The sequence below is a fragment of the Cervus canadensis genome, chromosome 1, assembly GCF_019320065.1.
Source record: "Cervus canadensis isolate Bull #8, Minnesota chromosome 1, ASM1932006v1, whole genome shotgun sequence".
NCBI lineage: Eukaryota > Metazoa > Chordata > Mammalia > Artiodactyla > Cervidae > Cervus > Cervus canadensis.
The window spans coordinates 96,947,434-96,971,316 of NC_057386.1; the positions used below are offsets into that span (position 1 = coordinate 96,947,434).

Sequence of the window (23,883 nt, forward strand, 5' to 3'; positions counted from 1 at the left end):
AAATAAATAAAAATAAAACCATCATGTAAAACTCTGCATTTTTTTCAGATAAGCCTAATGACTAAGACAAGCTACTTAAAAGACAGAGTTAATATTAATATAACAATATCTAACACTTATCGAGACTTATTATTTTAAGTACAGAATGATGACAGATTTCAATAATCAGAAAAGAACAGAAAATCGTATCTATTCACAGCACACAATTATAAAGCTTTTATTTCAAAAACATGTATTCCAATAAACACTCTTATAACAGAATACATATACATGTTACACATATGGAAAGACTTTGCCACTTGAGTACTTTTGAAAGTGAAAAACTTTTCGGTTCAGCTTTTCTACTCAACATAAAATAATCAAAACTACTCAAGATATATTGGTGTAGATGAGTTCTTACACAATGGTTCTTTGAAGTCTGAAAATGCTTTAACAAAGAAAGCTCTTTAGAAAGCTCAACATGAAGCCTATGCTCCTAAAATGATCCAGATAAGTATTAATCTGGACAACCAAATAAAGAAATAATTTGAAAACACGGTCTTACTGCCTTACTCACACTGAAAAGAGGCATACTTCTATAAATACTACTAGCCAAATAGTATTATTTGTATAGCCAAATGGTCTCTTATCTTTTAAAATGACTCACAATTTCTACTGGCACTAATACTTTCATTGTGTCAGTGATTGTAATGTCTTACATTACTGTAGACTTTTCCCTTTGAGAAGTACTTTCTCATATGTTATGTTCATTTAACCCTTAAAAGATACCCTGGAAAACAGTGTACTATTTCATCGACCAGAAAGCTGAGGTCCAAGGACAGCTGCCAAAGTCACTCAGAGAATAGGGAGTACCACACCACCCCTCTCTCTCACCTACTTTTCCTCATTAGATTACAGACCCCAAAATGAGTGACATCATTAGAGCAACATCAATACAAAAGAAGTTAAGGCATTACAAGTTCTGTTTCTCTTGGATCTTACAAGAGATTAGTTATACAATTTATAATACTGTCAATCTGACTTACAAAAGCTTACAAAGTAGACGTATAAAACAAAAAGTTCAGAATCCAGTAGAAGCAAATGTACACACCCCTCGAATAAAATCCAAGGCCACAAACTGAAGTCCAGGGCTTAGGAATTCATAAGATCATGCCTAGAGTTTCAGGCTTTTATTTTTGACTTACTTATGTGACCGACCAAAGTCATGGTGGCTAAGTAAAATGTGAATCATATCACCTATCCAAGCAATTCTAAGAGTTAATTGTGGCTGCCTTAAAATAATAGCAAGCCTGAATTATGTTATACTCAATAATCTCCCAGGAGTTAAATTTTAAAATTATACCAAATTGGGTTGTGCCCTGTCAGTACTGCTTATTGAATCACATGGAAATGTCTGACACACACTTCATACATTTAAGTATTTATGAAATGCTCAGGTATTATAAAACACCATGGAAACACAAATATCTATAAAATAGATTCACTTTCAAGGAATTTTTTACAGTTTAAAATAAGAGATAAGGTACACTAAAAACTGTAAGATGAAAGAAATTGAAAGCACAAATAAAATGAAAACATATTCCACACTCCTGGATTGAAAGAATAAACATTGTTAAAACAACCATACTACCCAAAGCAATCCACGAACTCAATGCAATCCCTATCAAAATTCCAGTGACATCTTTCATAGAACTAGAACAAATATTTATATGGAGCCACAATAGAGCCCAACTAGCCAAAGCTATATTCAGAAAGAAAAACAAATGTGTAGGTATCACATTCTCTGATTTTAAACTGTATTACAAAGCTACAGTTACCAAAATAATATGGCCCTGGAATAAAAACAGACACACAGATCAATGAAACAGAATAAGAGCACAAAAATAAAACCATATATACATGGACAATTAACTTACAACAAAGGAGCCAAGAACACAAATTAGCTAAAAATAGATTAAAGACTGGAACCTAAGACCTAAAAAACATAAATTCCTAGAAGGAAACATAGGTGACAACCTTCCTGACACTGGTCTTAGCTATGTTTTTGGATTTGACTCCTAAGGCAAGGGAAACAAAAGCAAAAAATTAAAAATGAGACTTAGATTTCCCTGGTAGGCCAGTGTTTAAGACTCCATGTTTCCACTACAGAGGGTCCAGGTTTGATCCCTTGTCCCCCCGGGTCAGGGAAGTTCCACATGCTACACAATTTGAAAATTAAAATGGGACTAAATCAAACTAAAAACTTCTACCGTGAAGGAAATCATCAACAAAGTGAAAAGGACACCTACTGAAAGGGGAAAGATATTTACAAATCATAAATCTGACAAGGGGCCAGATGCAAATATTTTGGTAAAATCCAGATATTTTGGTAAAATCCAAAATACACAACTCAAAATATACAAAGTACTCATACAACTTAACATTTCAAAAAACAGGGTCCAATTAAAAAATAAACAAAGGACTGAACAGACATTTTTCCAAAAAAGACAAAGAGATGGCCAACAGGTAAATAAAAAGATGCTCAACATGACCAATTATTAGAGAAATGTAAATCAAAACCACATGAGATATCACCTCCCACAGGTCAAAATGGCTATTATCAAGAAGACAACAAATAACAGGTCTTATTAATACCAAGGGTGTGGAGAAAAGGGAGCCCTTGTGCACCGCTGATGGGAATGTAGATTGCTGCAGCCACTGTAGAGAACAATACAGAGATTAATGGAAAAATTAAGAACAGAGCTATCATATGTTCCAGCTATTCCACTGGGCATTTATCCAGAGAATATGAAAACAGTAATTTGAAAAGATACATGCACCCCTATGTTCAGTTAGCCTTATTTACAATAGTCAAGATGTGCAAACAACCTAAGTGTCTCCAATGGATGAACAGATAAAGAAGTGTGTGTGTGCACACATTATATACATTATAGAATATCTTCAGAATATTCCCAGACGATAAATGCCTTACAGAGAGGTGCAAGTTAAAAACAATAAAAATGCTCACAAAGAAAAATTCAACATCTAGCTCAAGTGATCAGAAAAAGCTTCCTAGAGGGGAAACATTTTAAGTTAGTCCTTTTAAAATGCCCAGGACAGGTCTGAGGGAAGAACAGCAAGGAATGAAGGGACCCTGGGGGAAAAGGGTCCCTTTGCTTGTGGCACGCAGACAAAGACCTGAGGAGGACAGCAGTGAGACTGAAACGAAGAATCAGGAAGGAAAATAAATGGATGTTTTCTTTCCCAAACTCCATGGTTAGCTTTTTACAAAGTCAATTTGAACATAGGAGCAGTTTACCCAGAAGATAATGCAAAAGTATTCTTCTTTGTGGTTACAAGTATCATTCATGAAAATTACCATCCACAGGAATGGCTTCTACTTGTCAAGAAATGAGGCCTTAGCATTTTTCTCTCTGAAATACCACCCTAAATAAACAGGTCCACAGCAGTGTTTCTTTTCTTGTACTATTGATCTCATAATCAGCTGAGAAGAGCAAAAATGAAGGAAAGTGTAAATTACGACCTAGCCTAAAAGCAGAGGGGGGAGGACCAGCATGGGTTCCCATAAACATATTTAACTTGCTCGTTTTCACAATCAGCAAAGGGGAGTATTTGCCTAATAAATTAAGAAAATTCTGAGAAATCCTTATAACCTTTTGAAAGAGATAATAGAGACTGGCCACTTTTTTCTTCTTGTCTAAACCTTGGACAAGAGAGAGTAAATGATATTTTACCAAAAAAAAGTCATTTAACCTATTTCAAATATAAAGAAAACTGTAAGATATACAAAAGAGGAAGACAGAGGATGATATGGTTGAACAGTATCACCCACTCAGTGAACAGGAGTGCACAAACTCCAGGAGACAGTGAAAGTCAGGGAAGCCTGGCGTGTTCTGCAACATGGGGTGGCAAAGAGTCAGGAATGACTGAGTGACTAAACAACAAATACAAAAGGCTAGACTTTAAGTTATGGGTGAGATCTTTCTTAATTCTAAAAAATTTCATCCAGTTTGATGCGAAGTATGGTTTTCTTTTCACCAGACTTCCAAAGATTTCCAGGAGACGTGAGTTTCTTTCTTCTTTCCCCTGTGCTAGTCTGTATTTTCCTTCAACCAATTTGAAGGTAAATGCTATCTTCCTAAAAATTGGCGCAAAATGTTTAACATTTACTCCCTTCCTTTAAAAAAAAAAAAAAATCACAAGCAGAAATGTTCAAAATTCTGTACAATATCCCTGAAGTTTTAAACTGAATAGTTTTTAATCCTTTCCAGAAGACTATATTAATTTCAGTCTTCTGGAAGACTTTTCCTAGACAACTGAGGAGGCAACTGACAGTATGAAAACTGATTATCCTCTAAGGATTAAGTAAGGAAGCAGCTTAAATACTAGGAATGCTTCTACTAGAAGAGAGGAGGTCTGAAACTGTATACATTGTAATAAGATTTCCATTAACATTTTCTACAAAGTTTCACTGAACACTGGCAAGATTGTTGCAATTTTAGAGACCTTAGTGTCTCTCTTCTAAACCATGATGAAAGCATATCTTCTCAAGAAAAGTAATTTCATTTCTAACCCCAGAAGCCTCATTGAAATAGCCTCTTTTCTTTACTCACGTCAATATAATTAGTTACCATAGCTGTACAAGTTATCATCTGTTAACTAATTAAGTTATTTTTGTGATTGCCAAGAAGTAACAACTACTGAGGACAATTCTGCAGCCACTTTGAAAAGGAAAGATCAACTCAAGCAAGTTTCTGTTTGGGTGCAAGACAGAGAAAGGTAAACAATAGAATAAAAAGCAAAAAGTTTTACCTCTGAATCCAATTTAAAGGTTTAGATAATATGCCTACAATCATTTTTCAAAAGCTAAAGGTAGTAGTAAAATCATTCTCGATTGCAAACAAAATGGAAATAAAAGCATCTTTGAGTACAACACAAAGTTATTCAGCAGAGCACCCAGCAGGTGCCAAGAACAGGGGCTGGTATATCTGATGGGCTTATATAATTCAGTTTTGTTTCATTCATGAAAGCCTAATTCAGGAAGAGGATTTTTCTTAAAACTTCTCAGCTAACTCTAGATTTCTTGAAAACTGAGAAAAAGACAACAGACACAGTTTCAATAAAGTCAGGTTGGAAAACTGATGAATTAACCTATACAAAAATATGCCCTTCCTGGGAGCAAAACTGTATGACTCAGGAGGGGAAAAAAAAAACATATTGGGGAAACATTATTAGCAGATGAACAATAATAAATAACATATATTACACCCAGTGCCTTTAAGACATTTTATGAACAGTTATGTTAATAATGCTACTATATAATAAAATTTCTTTTCTCCTTTCAGATCGTATTTGTAAAGAACACCAGGAGACACTTTATTAGAATGACTGAAAGTCCCAATACTCTTGGCTACATCTCAAAAGAAAAAATAACTGAAATTGACAAAATAGCTTTGTTTTTGCTGCATTTAAATAACAGTGCATCTAGGCTGGGTTGAGATAACACTACTTCGTTCCCCTTTCTATAAAGAAGTGCACATGCTCAATCACCATCAGACCCTGTGACCTCATGGACTGCAACCTGCCAGGCCCCTGTCCATGGGATTTCCCAGGTAAGAATACTGGAATGGGTTGCCATGCCCTCCTCCAGGGGATCTTCCCGACTCAGGGATCGAACCCATGACTCCTGCATTGGCAGGGAGATTCTTTACCACTGGGCCACTTGGAAAGCCCCTTGTGTAAACATACTTCTTTGATTACAGACCTGCAATTATAAAAGACATATTAAATCCTTGAGCCCTGAAATCAGTTGGAAGTTCTCAGAAATGAGTCTGTAAGGCAAAGGACAAATTTCTGTAGAGCCAGACAGTAAGTATTTTAGCCTCTGCAGGCCAAACTTAGCCTCTGAAGCACAAAAGCGGCCACAGACAACACATGAAGAACGAGCCTGGCTGGGTCCCAATAAAACTTTATACACAAAACCAGGCTATGGGCTGAATTTGGCCCAAGGGCTATAGTTTACCCAGTCCTGATCTAGGAGATTAAGTTTTCAACAGTGTGCTGGCTCTGTCCCTGTGGAATGGGGAAACTCACCAACCTCTCTTGGTATTTATTTTCTCAGGAGTCCCAACTAGATCAGGGATTTGCAGCTTTTTTTTTTTTTAAGCAGTAAGTCTCCCTTTTCTAATAGAAATTAAAGGTGGAGACTAGACCAGATTTTCAGGACTCTCCATAGGCCCCTGGAAGACTCCAAGTGTGTGGTACGATGATAGCTGATTCTAAGGTTCCATCCAGCATCAAGAACCAATATTGACAAGTCTGTTTTCCTCAAGGTCCCTTCAGGCATCATCAGGTAAGGGAAGCAGTCTATGGACTACATGCCTTTCCCATGCTCCAGAATCACACCATCCCTTCCCATTAAGAAGAGCATTGTGGGAATTCCCTGGCAGCCGAGGGGTTAGGACTGTGTGCACTTTCACTGCCGAGGACCCAGGTCCAATCCCCAGTCGGGGAACTAAGATCCCACCAGTCAGGCGGTGTGACCAAAAAAAAAAAAGATCATTACATGACAAAATTAAAAATTACAGTGTACAGGTAAAAAGTAGAAATCAATGAAGTTAAATTCTACTATACATATGTTTAATTAAGATGTCTTTTACTACAAATGTGTAAATATTTTACCCAGAATAAGTCTTAGTACAGTTTTTTTCTAAAGTTTTATATGTAATCAGTAAGTAAAGATCTAAGCAGAGAGTATTTAATCTATTTCTGAAACTGCCCCTTAAGAAGTTAATATGTGGGTGCTCAGTCACTCTTTGCAACCTCATGCAAGTGTAGCCTACCAGGATCTTCTGACCATGGGATTTTCCAGGCAAGAATACTGGAGTGGGTTGTTATTTCTTCTACTCCCTATCTTTCAGACCCAGGAATTGAACCGGCACCTCCTGCATTGGCAGGTGGATTCTTTACCAATACAACATCTAGGAAGCCCAAGGAGTTAATCTATACAAACAGTCATATCTATTAAAATGGATCAAAGCTAAGATTTCCACTTAGTAACAGTTTATCAGCAAATTGGTTCTCAATACTAGAACTGAATTGAATTTTATAAATTAGGTCTGTCATTACACTACTGTCCCTGACCATAGTCAAAAATCTCAAAGTAATTAAAAAAAAAAAAAGGTGCTGCAAAGTAGAACAAAGGTGTCACAGGAGCTCAGAGGAAGAGTTTATACACTATATTAAATAACAATCAAATATAGTGTAACTGACAGTTCAATATATCAGTACCAAAGTGATTAAACTTATGGAGAGGCAACTGCCTGATACTCAAGAAAAAAAACTTTGTTCCACCAAGTTACATGTTTCTATAAAGGAGGGCTTCTGGAACTACTGCTCCTATTCAGCTTCTATCCAATTCACTATTAATGTAGAAGTATATAATTACATTTTCCACTGTATCTCAAATTCTCAGGGAAAAAAAAAAAAATCAAGTCATTAAACAGCATTTATTAGCTCCAGTTCTGTGCTATGGGGTATGCCAAGACCTGAGTTTTAAAGAGGCATAGCAAATTCCAGCCAAGCAATCTCTCCAGTGAGGCCAACAGACACCTTACACATTAATCCATTTTAGATGAAATCAAAGTCTTAACTTATACTCCAGATTCAGCCATATTTTAGACCTTAGACCCCCTCCCAAAAACAAATAACTTACAAAAAAAAAAAAAAAACCAGAATGTTTTAAAATAACAAATACCCCAGACTCTTTCAAGTAACATTTCTAGCCATCAGCTTCTGATAGGAAATGGTTTAACTGACCCCACTACACATAAGAGCAGTTTATCTACATAAATCTTGAATGTTATCATTAAAAGCCCATAACTAAACACATCTACTCTAAAGCAAGACATACTGCATACTTAAAACTTTAATATCAAAGTCAGTCTTCTCAGATAGTAAAGAATCTGCCTTGCAACACGGGAGACCCAGGTTCAATAGCTGGGTCAGGGAGATCCCCTAGAGAAAGGAATGGCAACCCACTCCAGTATTCTGGCCTGGAGAATTCCATGGACAGAGGAGCCTTGCTTGTTACAGTCCATGGGGTCACAAAGAGTCAGACACAAGTGAGCAACTAACACTTTCACACACTTTCACTAGTCTCATGTAACATTCAATATGAAGTCACTTTTCTCAAAGACATAAGTTTACGATATAAGTATGAATTCAACAAATTACAAAAAACTATTTAAACTGCTATCTTTTACAAGTATTTTATATATGATTTCATATTTATAAAATGATGATGATTCAGCTTGTATGAGGAATGACAAATTGAAAACTTAAAAGTCCCAGAAAAATGACAAAGCACTGCTACAACACACAGAAATATCAGAACACAAAACTGAACACACAGGAATGAAATAAAATTTTAAAACAGTGCAACTGAGGCAAAAAGAATGTAGAAAATATAAACCTATGTTCTATTTTAAATCAATATGTAAATCAGTAGTTCCCACTTAAAAACATACTTAAAAGTCACATTTAGTATTTTATTTATATTTATATATAATGTTAAATTTATATATAATGTTCATACACTGGTATTTTTACCTCTGTTTTCAAATAAGAGACTGTGCTTCAGAAAATTAATAGTCATATATCGAATAACTGAACTAAAAAGTTAAATATATCTATGTGACTCCAAAACTGCAATTACAGTAACGTTAGCTCTATATGTTACTGTAAGACCTCTGGAAGTAAGACTTTCAAAGAGGTCTCCTGAGAATCACTCTGTAAACTTCTTGCAATCATCCGTTTCCTACACAAAGTAAGGTGGACAAATACTATCGGCTCATAGCACCCATTCATCTTAACCTCCTTCTTTCCTGCCTTTCTGCAATACAGGCTTAAGTGCAAAATGCTCACATTTCCAGCCTCCTTTGCAACTAGGAGTAGCCATGTGACCCAGCCTCTGGTCAATGACAAACGCCTGGAGAGGACTTCCCTTCAAAATAACAAACTCTTACCAACAAAAGAGGTAAGAGTTTCAAGCTCCTCCCATCTCTCCTGCTTGGGATGCAGCCATCATCTTGGGACTTTGAAACCTAAAATCACTTGCTAAGTAGCATGAGCTAGTTTCCTTAATGAAATCTTTGAGCTTCTCCATCAGGCCTGAATGGCCTAACTTGAGATTTCTTATTTTTTGAGAAAGATAAGCCCATCCCTAAGCTTCCATGCGTGCGGTTTCTGATAACCTGCAGACTAATGCAATGCCAACACAATCTGAGCCATGAATCAACTCTACCAATTAGATTTATGTTATAATCACTTCAGTGAGTTAACTGTAAGATACATGAATGATGAAAAATTATCTAAGGGAAAAATAAACACCAACAACTGAAAAACAGTAATATGGGAGGGGAGTTTGAGGGAGAATAGATACGTGTGTTTGAATGACTGAGTTCGCTGTCCACCTTAAGTATCACAACATTGTTAATAGGCTATACTCCAAAATAAAATAAGAAGTTTTAAAATATAACAAATATTAAGCACTCAAGTCAGAGACTTTTAAAAAAAAAATACATGAGCATATTTAATCTATACAATCATGTAAGGCTGGTAATATAAGTTGCTCAATCGTGTCTGACTCTTTGCAAACCCATGGACTGTAGACCAGCAGGCTCCTCTGCCCATGGAATTTTCCAGGCAAGAATACTGGAATGGGTTGCCATTTTCTATTCCAAGGGACCTTCCCAACCCAAGGGTCAAACCCACATCTCTTGTGTCTCCTGCTTTGGCAGGCTACTTACCACTAGCACCACCTGGGAAGCCCCATACTCATCAGTGGCAAAATTTTAACAATCCTTGACAAAAACAGAATATGGTGAAACAGAGCTAACTTTATTCTGAGATTATAACCTTTCTGTCTTTATGATAATAGAATGTCCTTTCTTTTATGATGCGACTTCCCTGGTGGCTCAGACGGTAAAGCATCTGCCTACAATGTGAGAGACCAGGGTTCGATCCGTGGGTTGGGAAGATCCCCTGGAGAAGGAAATGGCAACCCACTCCAGTACTCTTGCCATGAAAATTCCGCGGATGGAGGAACCTGATAGGCTTCAGAGTCCATGGGGTCGCAGAGAGTCAGACACGACTGAGCGACTTCACTTTTCTTTTATGAAATGAGAATAGTGGAGAGCAAGTTTAAATTCACTTTAACAAGCTTACTTGTCAAAATAAATAGGTGACAAATCAATATCAGAAGCCCAGAGTTCTATGATTTTTAAAAAGTCCTTGAAATCCAAAAGCCTGAGACCCCATGAGTTGTGGTCTGGACACCAAAGTTCAGGGTCACAGCCACCAGGTTAGATGAAGGGAATATACTCAATAAACTCAAAATAACTCTACTGTGAATGCACTTAAAGATACAAATGTGCAACTACAAAGGAAAGCAGCCATCCCACCAAATGTCAAGTGGGAACAAGGACTTTTAAAGTGAAATGATTTTACCATGCTGACCCCCACAGAGCTTCCTCTAACTGATGTAGATTCAAACCATACGAGAGAAAATGGAATCAAGATAGGAATTCTCACCCATTCCAACTTAAGTCTCAGATGACTTTAGGTTTGGAGATTCACATCTGGGATTAAAGAACTTGTGGGTCTCGGCATACACTGTCTGCCTCTGAAAGAAGTCTGTGGTTTCCCAACTGAAGAAGCAGAGCAGTGCTTGATAACGCCAGCCCCTAAAGCTCGCCCCTCCGTTTATTCCAGTCCCACAAAAGTAAGGGAATCTGACACAAATGAAGACTAGAAAAAACTGAAATGCAAACAAATTCTTCTTCACCTCTATTCTTGGCATTTCAATCTTTTTTTTTAACTCGTGAGTTTTAAAACTCAGCTCTAGTTGTTTGGAAATGTATAAATTTGATCAAGCACTTTCTTAATACAGTAACTAATTTAACTTAGCCGAACATTTCTAACAATTTGACCAAAAATGTTCTAATTTGAGTGTGGAGTTTGCAAGACTGCATAATGTCACTTACAGAAGAAATCAGAAACTTTACTGCCTTGAAGACTTCAAATACTTAACTTATATACAGAACAACTGGACAAGTGTTAAATAGGGCTAGTTAATATCTATATATTTTCACTTTTTTTACTTTATTAATGTAAGATTTTAGTTACTTCAAAGGCTGGCCAGCTCTTCTTTTTCACTTGTGCCCTCAAATGCAGTTACTGAAAAATCACAGAAAAAAATCCTATTGAAATATAGAAAACAAATGGCTTTATCTTTATAATTGAAAATAGTAAATACCTCCCAGCTTATAGTTTATGAGTAGTTATCTCAAATGTTAGCACCTACATTTTTTCATCTAATCTTCCAGCACTAGTTTCAGTTATAGAAAGAAAAAAAAAAGTACATAGTATACAAAAACAGCATGTATTCTCCAATATTAACCACACACAAAAAAGAAAGGTAGGTGGCTGGCAGAGGAGGGGAGGCTGTAACAGAAATGCAAAGGCATTATTATATTATATATAATGCCTTTGCATTTCAATTTTACAGTATATATACCTAAAATACATATATACAAAAAAAAGATTTGTAGAGATATTTCTGTCTTGAACTGATTTTAATGAAACGCTGCACACGCAGCTCAGAGGTCTCATCAGCTCCAGCTGTAATAGGGCCTCTGACCTGCCTCGTCAACACCCACTGCCACCCTTCCCCTCCCTTCCACCTCCTCACTCCTACCAAAAGTAACAATTTAAAGACTTATTAAGTTCACAGGAAAGGAAAGAGAGGGGGATGCTACAAACTTGATTTCACCTCCACTGACTTCCTTAAACTACTACCAGTGTCTTTTCTACTTGCTTCACGTGCATGGAATATTTTATCTCCTGAAGATTTTCTTCATACACCAAGTATTCTAATTCACTTACATTTGGGATCATGAAACCTTCAAAACTGGTAAAATACACTGCATTTTTATGGAAATATCTACAAAATTTAGGGAAAAAGGTGAATAAATTTTAGCTCTTCTTGTCCATTTATTACAAGCTTGGATGTGTGTGCGTGTGTGTGTGTTTAATTTCCTCTAATATATTGATTCAGCCATGTTACTAATGGCCTAATGTATGCAAAATATTTAGCTAAAAGGTACTGAGCTCTTCATTAAGATTAACTCAGGAAAAAAGATAATTTTTTTAAATATCTTAATTTGGTGGCCTCTTGTCAGAGTCAGAACAACCCCAAAAGCTGGTTGTTGGTTTTCTTTCACTTTTAATTTTGACATAGCTTTACACTAAAAGAAGTTATTTTTTTTATAAATGATAGTTCAGAGATCCTATACACTCTTCATTCAGCCTGCCACAGTAAAACTATCAATTCAAATGTCACCGGTTGTCCCAGTGTTTACTTTCTGGTCCAAGACCTCACCCAGAATCCCACAGCTCATTTGGTTATAATGCTTCCTCGGTCTCCTTCAATCTGTGGCTCTTCAGCACGACATCCTTTTGTAACCTGAACACTTCTGGGTACTGGCCATCTTGTGTGTGTAGCTGCTAAGTCGTGTCGGACTCTTTGCGACCCCATTGACTGTATAGCCTGCCAGGCTCCCCTGTCCAACGGATTCTCCAGGCAAGAATACTAGAGTGGGTTGCCATTTCCACCTCCAGACTGTCTTGTAGAGCATCCTAAAATTTGAATTTGCCATGTTCTCTGACACTCAAATTGAAGGGCTTTTTAGTAAGAACACCACTTCAGAAGTGCTCTTCTTGGTGCATCATTGTCAGGGAATGTTTGACGGGAGGATTCCTACGTGCTGTCTCTAGCATGAATACTCAGGAGAGATCAGAATCACCATCGTCCATCCCTTCAGTTCCACTGCTTGCTAGCTGGCTTCTGAGAAAGTTACTATCAGCCCTCCCCAGAATAAACCACCAATGGTAAATTCTTCTTCAGGGTCTCGTCTCTTCTGATTAGCTTTTACGTGAACACACACCACAAGCTGGGGAACAGAGAGCCTCCAAGGGCCAGAAAGTATTGGTTGGTCAACTGAACTCCCAGCAGTTAACAGGATCAAAATGTAAGTTCTGATTGCAGTTTATCTAGCTCTTATGAAATATCTGAGAAATTCTAAACCTCTAGAAAACTGTTACCAAAAACAGGGTGAGGAGAGGGAACAGCTCATATGATACCAATATCATGGAACTCTCACCAGGGTTCACACTTCCATATCTCTTTACACAAGTCTAGACCAAAGTTCTTTGAGGGAATTATAATTCCTTTTCAAACTTACAAAGTAACAAAGCTAAGAAAACAACAACCACTTTTTTCAAAAGAGTCAAGAAGGCAGTCTTTCTGTTTTTCTAAAAGGTTACTGTATCTTTATTTCAAATAATTCACTTATGTCGGAAGCAAATGCTGCTATTACTTTATGTAATACAACTTTATATGACTTGAATTTCAAACATCAAAGGCAGACTTACTGTGTTTATTTAACTACCCCCCTCAAATCTACCTGGATGAAGTTTTCTCAGGCCAACAGAAAATTAAAGAGAAAAAAAAAAAAGAACAGACTTATGGTTTCAGACAGGAGGGGACTGGGGGAATGGATTGGGCATTCGGGGTTAGCAGATGCAAACCATTATATACATAGAATGAATAAACAAGGTCTTGTAGAGCACAGGGAACTATATTCAAAATCCTGTGATAAACCAAAATGGGAAAGAAGGTTTTAAAGATCTTATAGGGGCTTCCCTGGTGGTCCAGTGGTTACGAATCCTCCTGCCAAGGACACGGTTCCATCCCTGGTCCAGGGAGAGCCCACATGCCAAGGAGCAACTAAACCTGTGCACCACGACTGCTAAATCTGAATGCTGCAACTACTGAAGACCACGCACCGAGAGCCCGCGCTCCAGGACAGAAGCCGCCACCACGAGCCCACGCACCGCAACTAGAGAAAGCCTGGGCAACAAAGACCCAGGGCTGCCAAAAAAAATGATATACATACTGAACTGAGTCACTTCATCGTAGAGCAGAAATGACCACTGTAAGTCAACTATACTTCAATTATTTAAAAAAAAAAAAAAAAAAACCTTGGTGAGTTTTCATAATTATAGCGTTAAGAGTTTATAGCTGGGTTTGTTTGTTTATTTTACATCCTTTCTTGAGAGGAAGAAAACTGCACCAAGTGGGCAACCCGGAAGTCCTCTTCATTTTTTTTTAATTTGGGGGGTGGGGGGGTGGAGTTGAGTGTCTGTGAAAATCCCAGGGTCTGGGAAGGACTATATTAAACCAGCCTCCACACAGCACTGCAGTTAGATTCATTTTGAATCTCAGCCAAGATATGCAAAGCTAATTATGGAACTGTTAATTACTAAATGCTTAAAAGGTTATTTGAAGGCAACTAAGTTTCCACCAATAATGAAAAAGAATGTTAATAATTTTTACCACAAACTTAAGTCCTCACTTGTTCAGAGCCACATGCTAATACAGTCTGAAATTAGCTTTTCGTAATAAATGTGCATTTTTTTTAACCTCCAAATTCAAATATCATTGCTATGAGAGGTAAATGCTTGTAGCCAAACAGGCGTTACTTTGTGAGACATGCTTTTCAAAATTGCACCCAGATCATTTAGTTGTGTTTTATGAAAAAAAACTACTTGAGACAAATTATTTATTATTAGAGCCCCCAAACGAGCCAAAATATAATCAAAGTATAAGTTGTCAGATGAAAATATAAGACTGCCAGTAAACAATGATAAAAAGAAATGGAAATTTTTATGTGTCAATAGACAATTCTTCCACTAGATTTGAAAGTTAAACATCCACCAGAGAAACTTTTGTGCAGATTCTCACAATTTAAAGTTCCCTGTGCTAAAGGCACTTTTTCAACCCTCTCATTAAGACTCAAGAGGTATTCTACCAAGTGACTTTTGCAAAGAATTGTCTTGCACAGTTATGACCTCTGATGACAAATTCATGAATTAGCAACTAAATCAAAAGCCACACACACCCCCAAAAAAATCAGTGAAGAACAAAGTAATATTATTAACTAGGAAAAGGTGAGGCAGGAGCTGTTTTTTAAAATACAAACCATTTTAAAACACAAATCATTTTAAAAAGTAACTTTTACAACTAGCTAAAAACACATATTAAATCTTTAAAGCAGAATAAACAACTCTGCAATAGATGTTTCACCTGAAAGACTAAAAACAGGCATTTAAACACCCTACCTAAGCAATCTGAAAGGGTCTGAACTCAATAAGTTAATAAAATGGTTTGGAAAACTCATTTTATTGTTTAAAGCCTTGGGGGCGAAGCTGTTTGTAATTTATTTACATCTTTTACTTCACTAAATTGCTTAGGTGACCAAGCTTCCCACTTAAGTGATTACAGACATAAACCCAAATAGTTTAATAAAGCAATTACTTAAGAGTTCTGTTTTTCAACAAGAGATGCACTGAAAAATATCAATAGAACGTGTAGTGTTCCTTATTTTCAAGGAGGTTTGTTAGTAAGAATACAGTGCTCCATTGACTACAATTTAGCCATTTTCCAGACACACAATATTAGACACATACTGGATTAAAGATAGCTTTTTTTCCTCCTCCCAGAATACCAGGTGAAATAATGACAGCCCCTTACATCCGAATGTGCAACATCTGGCTAAAAATTCAGGTGACAATTCTGCTTGCTTCTCCTTACCATCTCCCCTCTAGTGAAGTGCCTAAATAAATGGGAAAAATGGATTCCATTTCCCAGGTGGCTATGAAAAGCTTCCTAATTTCATAATAATTTTCAAAGTCTCTGTGTCTGCGCTGAGGTTCTCCCTGCCCCCAAAACCTCTTTAACTTCTTAGCTAACTTTTAGGTTATACAAGTGACAGCATGATTACTTCTAGGCAACTGACTGACCTGGTACAAAAGTATGTCCTCTCAGGGTTTAGGAGACTGGGTTGGTGGGATTTAAAAAAAAAAGGAAATGAATTTAACAAAATATATATATATTTTTTTTTCCTCTTTCTTCTTAAAGTGCCTTTCTTTTGCTTGTCATAAGAATCATACAAACTCCTCATAAATCTTTCCTGAGAAACAGAAGGAAGCACAACAGCATAACTTTCCTGATTCACGTGTGTCTGTTCATAGGTTTAATAACTTTGCCTTTATATTACAAAATTCTAACTCTCAAGTAGTCATGAGAAGAGAGAGTGCAGGAAAACTTCTAGTCCTTGCATTCACGCACACTCAACAGAAAAGGCACCTGATACCAAAGTTTTGTTTTGTTTTTTACTTCTGAGTAAATTTCAAACTTAGAAGAAGAGTAATTCTTTTTAACGAGCCAGGTAAAGATGGGAAGCATCCACCTTACCAACTACTTTCTCTTTAAAATGATACACATGGAGATTTGCACTGGGCATTAAAGTTAATAGGGTGGACACTTATGAAAGTTCAAAATGTTTGGTAAGTTTCTTTAGGGTGACTTGTTCTGTGAAGGTGTTGGGGGGGGGGAGGTGCAGGGAAATAAAAATGCTGCTTTGAGGCTGTCAGTGAAGTTTGCACACTGTTGGTGTCAGTAGCAACTGACCCACTTCTGACTCAGGCCAAGTTCTACGTTGGTCGGTTTTCACTCTGTTCTCCACAGCTGGCTCGGAAACAGGAAAGTTTAACAGTTCATTTCTTTGGCACAATCCATGCACTGTCACAGTGGACATTCTGCCTCTTTCAGTCTTGTTTGGTGACCGACTACCCCCTCCCACCTGATAGTAGGTATTCAGTCATTGCTATTCTAATCAGCCAACCACACCACTTCCCCCCTCTCTAATTTCCAACCAAGGCCTCTGACATCATTTTCTGACCACCTTACTGAGTTCTAATATTCTCAGCATGTGTGATTTCACTTGGCACCTCAAACACTGAAAGGCATTGAAACACTTCACTGAAATTAGCTTTTCCATCACACTGTGGCTGAGAACCTACAGTTTCAGATGCAGAGGACCGAGTGATTGCCAACCGCAAAACCAACAGGAGGTGGGAAAGGCACAGGAGAAGCAGGGCAGCAAGACCTGAGCAGACAGTCCTTGTTTTTGGTAAAGTAACCTTTAGAACGAGAACTTTCCAGTGACCGTGTGAACTGAATTTTCCTTGTAAAATTTATCACCCATCTTCCACATGTTTGGTAAATATGCGCACTCTAGCTACACTCCCCAGATGTGACGGCTGCATCAGAAAAAAAAATGAAAAATGGTACCAGGTGCCATTCCTGGGCCTTGCCCAAAGGCAGCCGGTGGAAGAGTCTATTTTATCCTCTTCTCCCCGCATTAAATAACAACCGTCAACGGCAGAGAAGGAGAGCATTTGGATGTGAACAGATGGCATCCAACACCTAACAAGTGAAGCCACTCTTTCAAGCACTAGATCCTAAATGTCTGATGGCCCCAAGGATCAGGAGGGCTTATTTGTCTTAAGAAGGTTGGCAGCAGCATCCCCTGGAGTCACCATCCCAACGTATGCGTCATTATCCAGTCAGTAACTACAACCAAAAAAAAAAAAAAATCAAACCACCACATTTTTATAAATTTCCCCCTTTCTAGTCCAACTAGAGACGACCAGATCCAACACCATCAGCAATTTCTCCACTTAAAGCCAGAGAAAAATAAGCCTGAAGGTAAACGAAATGCATAAAGGTTAACAAACTTACCTAATTTTGACAAGGTTGTGCAACACCAAAAGAATCCGCAGGGTGCCCTTCCCGGGGGCGGGGGCGGGGGGGGGGGCGGTTGGTATTTGAACATGCCTGCTCTGCAGTTCTGTCTGCAATTGAAACTACAAGCAGTAACCTAGCTATCCAACTTTCTTCCTCCCTTCTTTGGAAAGCGGCATCCTTTTTTCCCCCCAAAAAGCAAAACAGTAAATATACAAACATCTCAACGTTTCACTTTAGAAGAACACGGCGGATTTGTCTTTCGCAGAGCCCTGTAAGTTTCCTCAACACCTCTACGAACACCCTGAACTGTGAAGGCAGAAAGGGACCATAGGCTCGGGGAGGAAGGCAGCCCCGCGGCCGGTGGGGCAAGAGGGACGGCCGAGGGGAGGTCACCCCCGCAGACTCGCAGGCCCAGTGCGCGGCTGGGAAGCCGGGACGCTCGGGAAAGACCTCTCAACCCCGCCGGACAATCGCGGGGGCAGGACAGTACCGAGAAGGCAGCGAAAAGAAGAAAACCCAAGAGAAGGGGAAAATAATGCCAGGACGAGCCGGGGAAGGCTTGGAGATGGGAAGCCACTGGAAGTTGGGGACCTGATGGGAGGCGCGGGTGCGCGGGGCAAACGGCGTCAGGAGGGGTGGGGGCTGGGAGGGCGCAGCCGACGCGGGTCTCACCTGGGGGGTCCTTTCGGCTGGGTTCTTCATCACCGCCTGGCGGAAGCTGTTATCCACGTAGGACGCCATCTCCCCCCGCGGCCCGGGCCGGGGCCGCTCCGCGCCCTCGGCCGCCTCCTCCCGGCCCAGCGCCGCCGCCGCCGCCTCCGCCCTGAGCGCTCCGCCTCGGGCCAACCAGCCAAACCGCGGCGGCGGCCGGGCGGCGGGGCCCGGGGCGCGCGGCGGGGCGGGGGGCGTGAGGCCCGAGGGTTCCCGAGGCGCCCGGCAGCCGGGAGCTCCCGCTTCCTCCGCCTCCTCCGCTTCCTCCGCGCCGCGCGGTCGGGAAGGCTCCCTCCGGGCCCTGGCTCGACACGCCTCCCCGGCTCCTCTCGGGGACGGCGGCGGCTCCTCCCGGCCCTCTTGGGCCTGAGTTATTTTTAGGGAGTTCGAGCCGCGGTGAGGGGGGAGGCTGGGGCGCGCGGGCCTCCTGCTCCTCCGGGCGCAGGGCCGCCCCCTCCTCTCGGGGTCTCCGGAAAGCACTCCGGCACCGCGGCCGCCGTCTGAGGACTGGCTCAGGTCTGGGCGCTCCGGAGCTGAATCGCCTCGGTCTCCGTCTCCGCCGCGCCGGAGCTCTGTCTACTGCGCTCCGCCGAGCCCCCCGACTGCTGCTGCATCCCCTCGGGCCGCCCCGCCGCCGCCCCGGCCGCCACCGTGCGCTCCGCCGCCGCCGCCTCCCCCCATCGGCGCGCGCGGAGCGGCCAGAGCGCCCCCGGCTGCGCCCTCGGTCGCCTGACTCTCGGCAACTTTGTTCCCGGTCTGAGGGCGCGGAGGGAAGGGGCCGCGGGCAGCCGGGTCCGGACTCCCGGCGGCGGGCGTCGCGCACTGCCCCCCGGAGAGTGTTTGGGAAGCGGCGACTCCCCTCCTCTTCCCCGCCTCTTCCTCCTCCTGCGCCTCCGCGCCGCCCCGCGGTTCCTTAGGGAGGAAACGGCCTCCGGGGCCGGTCGCTTTGTGCTGCAACCATGGTGAAGAGTGAGTGACGGGTCTGCGGCCAGTGGGCTCGCGCCGCGTCGGCGGGGGCCGGGCGTCCTGCGCCCGGGCCCGCCCCCGGGCCCCCAGCCGGTAGGCCCGCCGGCCGCGCCCTCGCTGGTGAGCGACACCTTCGGCGGCCCAGGTGAGCCGGGCGTCCCGGCGGCCCGGGGTGGCAGCGCCCTGGCGGGGCTGGCGGGGGCCCCGCTCCACCTGGCCTCGGGGAGGCGACGAGTCTCAGCGCCGGGGCTGAAGGCGCAGACTCCCCTGTCCCCCTCCCCACCCCTTCCCCGGCTTACGCCGCGCCCCCTACCCACATTCCACTCAGGATCCCGGGGGATCTGCCGCGTCCCCTCGCCTGTCCATACTCCCCCGGCCGCCAGGTCTCGGCCGCCGGGGCTGAAAGTTGACCGGGAACAGAAGTCCGGCTGCAGCTTGGGCCGCCCTGGGCAGTCGTTTTGAACCCAGGGGTTGGGCTCCGAGTCGCTGCAGAGACAATCAGTCCTCTAGGGGTTTACTAGGTTTATTTGTGACTTGCTTCAGGGAAAGCGTTCCCTCCTGCCTCGGTGCTCAGACTTAAGTGACCGCGAAACTAAGGAGAGTTCAATACTGGACTAAACACCGCCCCAAGACAGGCAAACACTCCAAATTTAGAGGTGATCAGCCTTTTGCGCGAGACTCAGCAAATCCTGTGACATAAGCAGAAACCGTTGCAGGTGTGCTTGGCATGAGGCAGGAGTAAACCTCCAGACCCAAGTCGGACTTGCTTGGTGCAGAAGCACTAGGACCGAGAGCCCTTTAAGATGTCACCATGCCTATTGTCACCATGCCTCCGCCCCCGGGCACTGCCGCATACCCCGCCAAGGCCAGGTCGAGAAGTGTAAGGTCAGCCAACCAGCGGCCGCAGCTCTGGAGTTCTGGTCCTAGGGTTTTTTTTTTACCTGCTTCCCTTTCCCTCACCCTCAATAAGTTCATGTTTTGCTGTCTGTATGGAGGCCATATTCAGAGGAGGATTGTTATTTGCACGACCTACTACTCTGGACTTTCCTCCAATTTTCAAAGATACTGTTTCAACATCTAGTTTATTTTAAACAGTTGGAATAAGTTATGAACAAACATTTTACGTTCCTGAAGTCATCTGCGTGGCATTAAACAGATTGTGTGGCTTCCAAGAGAAGAAACCATCCTGGCCCAAACTTCTGAAATTGAATCTGAGTTACAAATTGTATCTCTAGACCTTTGTATCTCTAGATATTACCCCTGCCCCAACTGCTTCCCCATATTTCTCTCAAACTCCTCACTTGAGGGCCAGCATCAGATTCTTTATGACATAGACCACCACCTTGAATAAGTGCCATTACCGCTCTGTGAAGAGAGAAAAGAAGAAAAATCAAGTCCAATGAAGTGAGAAAACTTACCTGACATCTCTCCATCTGGTGCCCAGTAGATGTCTAAGAATTAACATGTGCAAACCAGGCTCCAGATCTTTGGCCCCAAACATGCCCCACCCACAGCCTTCCCCATTCCAGCCAACGGTCATCTAAACCAATCACCCAGTGCCCAGGTGAGAAACCTTGGCATCTTTCTTGACTTTTTCTCTTACACCCTACAAATTTCAATAAACCTGTCAGCTCAGCCTTCTAAGTACTGTATCTGGAATCTAACCTCTACCCACTGTCTTGACTACCATGACTTTGGTCCACGCCAGCATCATGTTTGGCCTAAACTTTGCAATAACCACCTACTTGGCCTCTCTCTTTTCCCCCCTTGCCTCCAACATGCAGAGTGAATCTGTTCATTCCAGTTCAACTTACTCTTCTGCCACACTCCTCTGCCCCTGGAATTCTCCAGGCAAGAATACTGGAGTGGGTAGCCATTCCCTTCTCCAGAGGATCTGCTCAACCCAGGGATTGAACCCAGAACTCCTGCATTGTAGGTACATTCCTTATGATCTGACCCACCAGGGAAGCCCTACTCTTCTGCTAAAAAAGAAAGAAAAGTTCATTAGTTATCCATCACATTTACAGTAAAAGCCAAGGTCTGTATTTTTTATGGCCTGAATGACCTACAGACTGGTCCTCCCTCACTTGTCTCTCTGACTCATCCCCTACTACTCAACCCCCTACTCATTTTCCAACTACGCTGACCTACATGCCACTTCTGGAACTCGCAATCTCATGGCCTTTCCCTTTGCAGTTCCTCTGCCACCTGAATTGGTGACCAGCTTCCCTAGGCCACCAAAAAACAAAACAAAGCCCTCTGCTTTGTTTTTTGTTTTTGATGTGCCCTCCACTCTTCCTTCCTATCTTTATTCGAATGTGACTTTCCCTCTATCTCCACCTGCTCCTCTTTCTCTCCCTTGCTTTCCTTACCACCATCTGACATGTTACATATTTGATTTATTTCTTGTTTGTTTCCCTCCATAATGATGTAAGCTTCTGAAGATCAATGATATTTTTCCTTTTGTTCACCTAACATGAAGTAAATTAATAAAAAAAACTATAGTATCAACTTGTATGTGTAGGAGACTGTTACATACATTATCTCACTTGTGCCCCTGATGGAGGAGGAGAGGCTAAGAGAGAAGCAACCTCTCTGAGCCTGTTTGCTGCTCTTTAAAAATGGGATAAAAATTGCATGCCCTGAAGATTTGCAAGGATCCAATAGAATCCATTCAAAGTGCCTTGCAGAGTTCTTGAACCATGCTGTGTGCTCAGCACAGTAGTTAATATTTTTAAGATCATGCTCATCCTCCCAACCCTTTGAGGTTAGTGGAACAGTTACTATCATCCTGTTTACAGATGAGGAAACTAAGACTAAAATAGGCTAAGTGACTTGCCCTAGTTCCAGGCCTGCCTTGAAGTTTGGAGGGGTCAGGGGCAAGCTAATATAGACCTCATCATAAATTCTTAAAGCTATAAATTAAATGGAACACAGTGTCACGGACTACTGGCTTCTGGCTTGAAACTCACACCTCATTTTCCTCCCATTACCTTCTACCCAAAGACTCATGCACTCAAAAACATCCCAGCCTGTACATCCAAACAACATCATACCCCTCACAAAAGCTTCCCATTGGTGATTTCTCCAGCTGTGGTCCAGAGTTGGATGATCAGGCCTGAAAGTGGCAGGGCAGTAAGTTCCAGGGCTCAGGGTGTTCCGAGAGAATGGAATTCCTTGTCCCACGGGGAGGGTGAAGCCGGAGCAGAGCCCCATAGCCCAGGCAGTGGGCAGGAACCCACTCACCCAGATGGCACACCCAGAAAGTTGTGAGCTACAGTTGCAAACCCAGTTTTGTTTTGTTTTTTTCTGAGTGCTCTACTGTAATACAGAATCACCCCGATGACCTCAAGTGAGGCCTAATAGTGTGTCTTATCCACCAACAAAATTACTAACTCACTGTCAACCTCTAAGCTATCATTTAATTTCAATTAAAGTTAATTCCCCACTATTTAGAATCTACTTATCTAAGTATGTCAATAATGCTTATCGCCCTTCAGCATCTAGGACACCTAATGCTTAGCATGAACTGCTTTTTTATTAACATTTGAGCTCCAGCAGTATGCAGTGTATACCATAAGTGACAAAATCAGACACAAACTTGCCAGTTTGCCAATTAACCTAAACCAAACTGTCAGTCACCATAATCCAAGTAAGCCATCTATTAGACCGCCTCCTAAAGGCATGTTAAAGGCATGTTTAAGGCATGTTCTGTCATATTATCTAGGAAGTCATTAAGGGATAAATAGACAAACACTGAGTTTTAACTCTAGAAATACATTTCGAGTTCTGGCCTTAATACCATTCTACCTATAACTTCAAAAAGCCTCAGTGATTACAACAGTAAATTCTAACACATCTCTAAATACATTATGTAAGTTAGGTGTTTAAAGTGAGTAAAATAACTTTCTAAAATTCATATTGGTCCAGGTATGACATAAGAATAGAATTCATACATCTATATCAATCTATCTAGGGAGAGTCATTTTGTTCCAAAATAACACATTAAACATTTACTATTCAATCAGTCAATAAGTATTCATTGTATGTGATGTTCCAGGACCCACTGATGTCTGTGCTTAGAGTACTCATGGTGGGTAAGACAAACATGGTGTGTTCCCTGACCTCTTGGGGGCTGGCTCCATGTGTTAGAGATTTGCCTATTTCTTCCCCTTACCTAGGAGAATGACCAGGATGCTAGGATCCAGGAAGCTTCCCTGTTCTAAGACAAGAGATCCCTCTGGCTACCATTGTGTCTAATGATTACAACCCTCTGGAAGCAAGGCTGAGAGCTGAAGGAGATTGAATTCTATTAAAGAGCTTCCTCACATACACCCCCCTTCTCCCAAACAATTTTTATTTACATTGTTTTGCAGTTCCTTGAATCTCAGAAGAGTGGAAGGCTGTAGTTTAGACACTGGATTGCTTTCAATGAGCATACTCCACTAGGTAGTATTGTATCTACCTGCAAAGAGCATTCCAGAGAGTCCCAG

General features: G+C 41.5%; 1 protein-coding gene across 6 annotated transcripts in view; it reads right to left on the reverse strand.

Moving 5' to 3' along the window:
* Nucleotides 1–18,582, reverse strand: part of RAPGEF2 (Rap guanine nucleotide exchange factor 2) — a 256,054-nt gene extending 237,472 nt beyond the window's left edge. For 4 of the 6 annotated variants that reach the window (XM_043487356.1, XM_043487372.1, XM_043487368.1 and 1 more), the window contains exon 1: nucleotides 18,386–18,581. In XM_043487356.1, coding sequence (XP_043343291.1) covers nucleotides 18,386–18,454 — 69 coding nt within the window. In that variant the 5' untranslated portion in view covers nucleotides 18,455–18,581. Of the gene's footprint in view, nucleotides 1–18,385 lie in introns of all 6 variants that reach the window. The other 2 variants (XM_043487364.1, XM_043487380.1) reach the window with 2 other exon arrangements.
* Nucleotides 18,583–23,883: the final 5,301 nt, after the last annotated feature.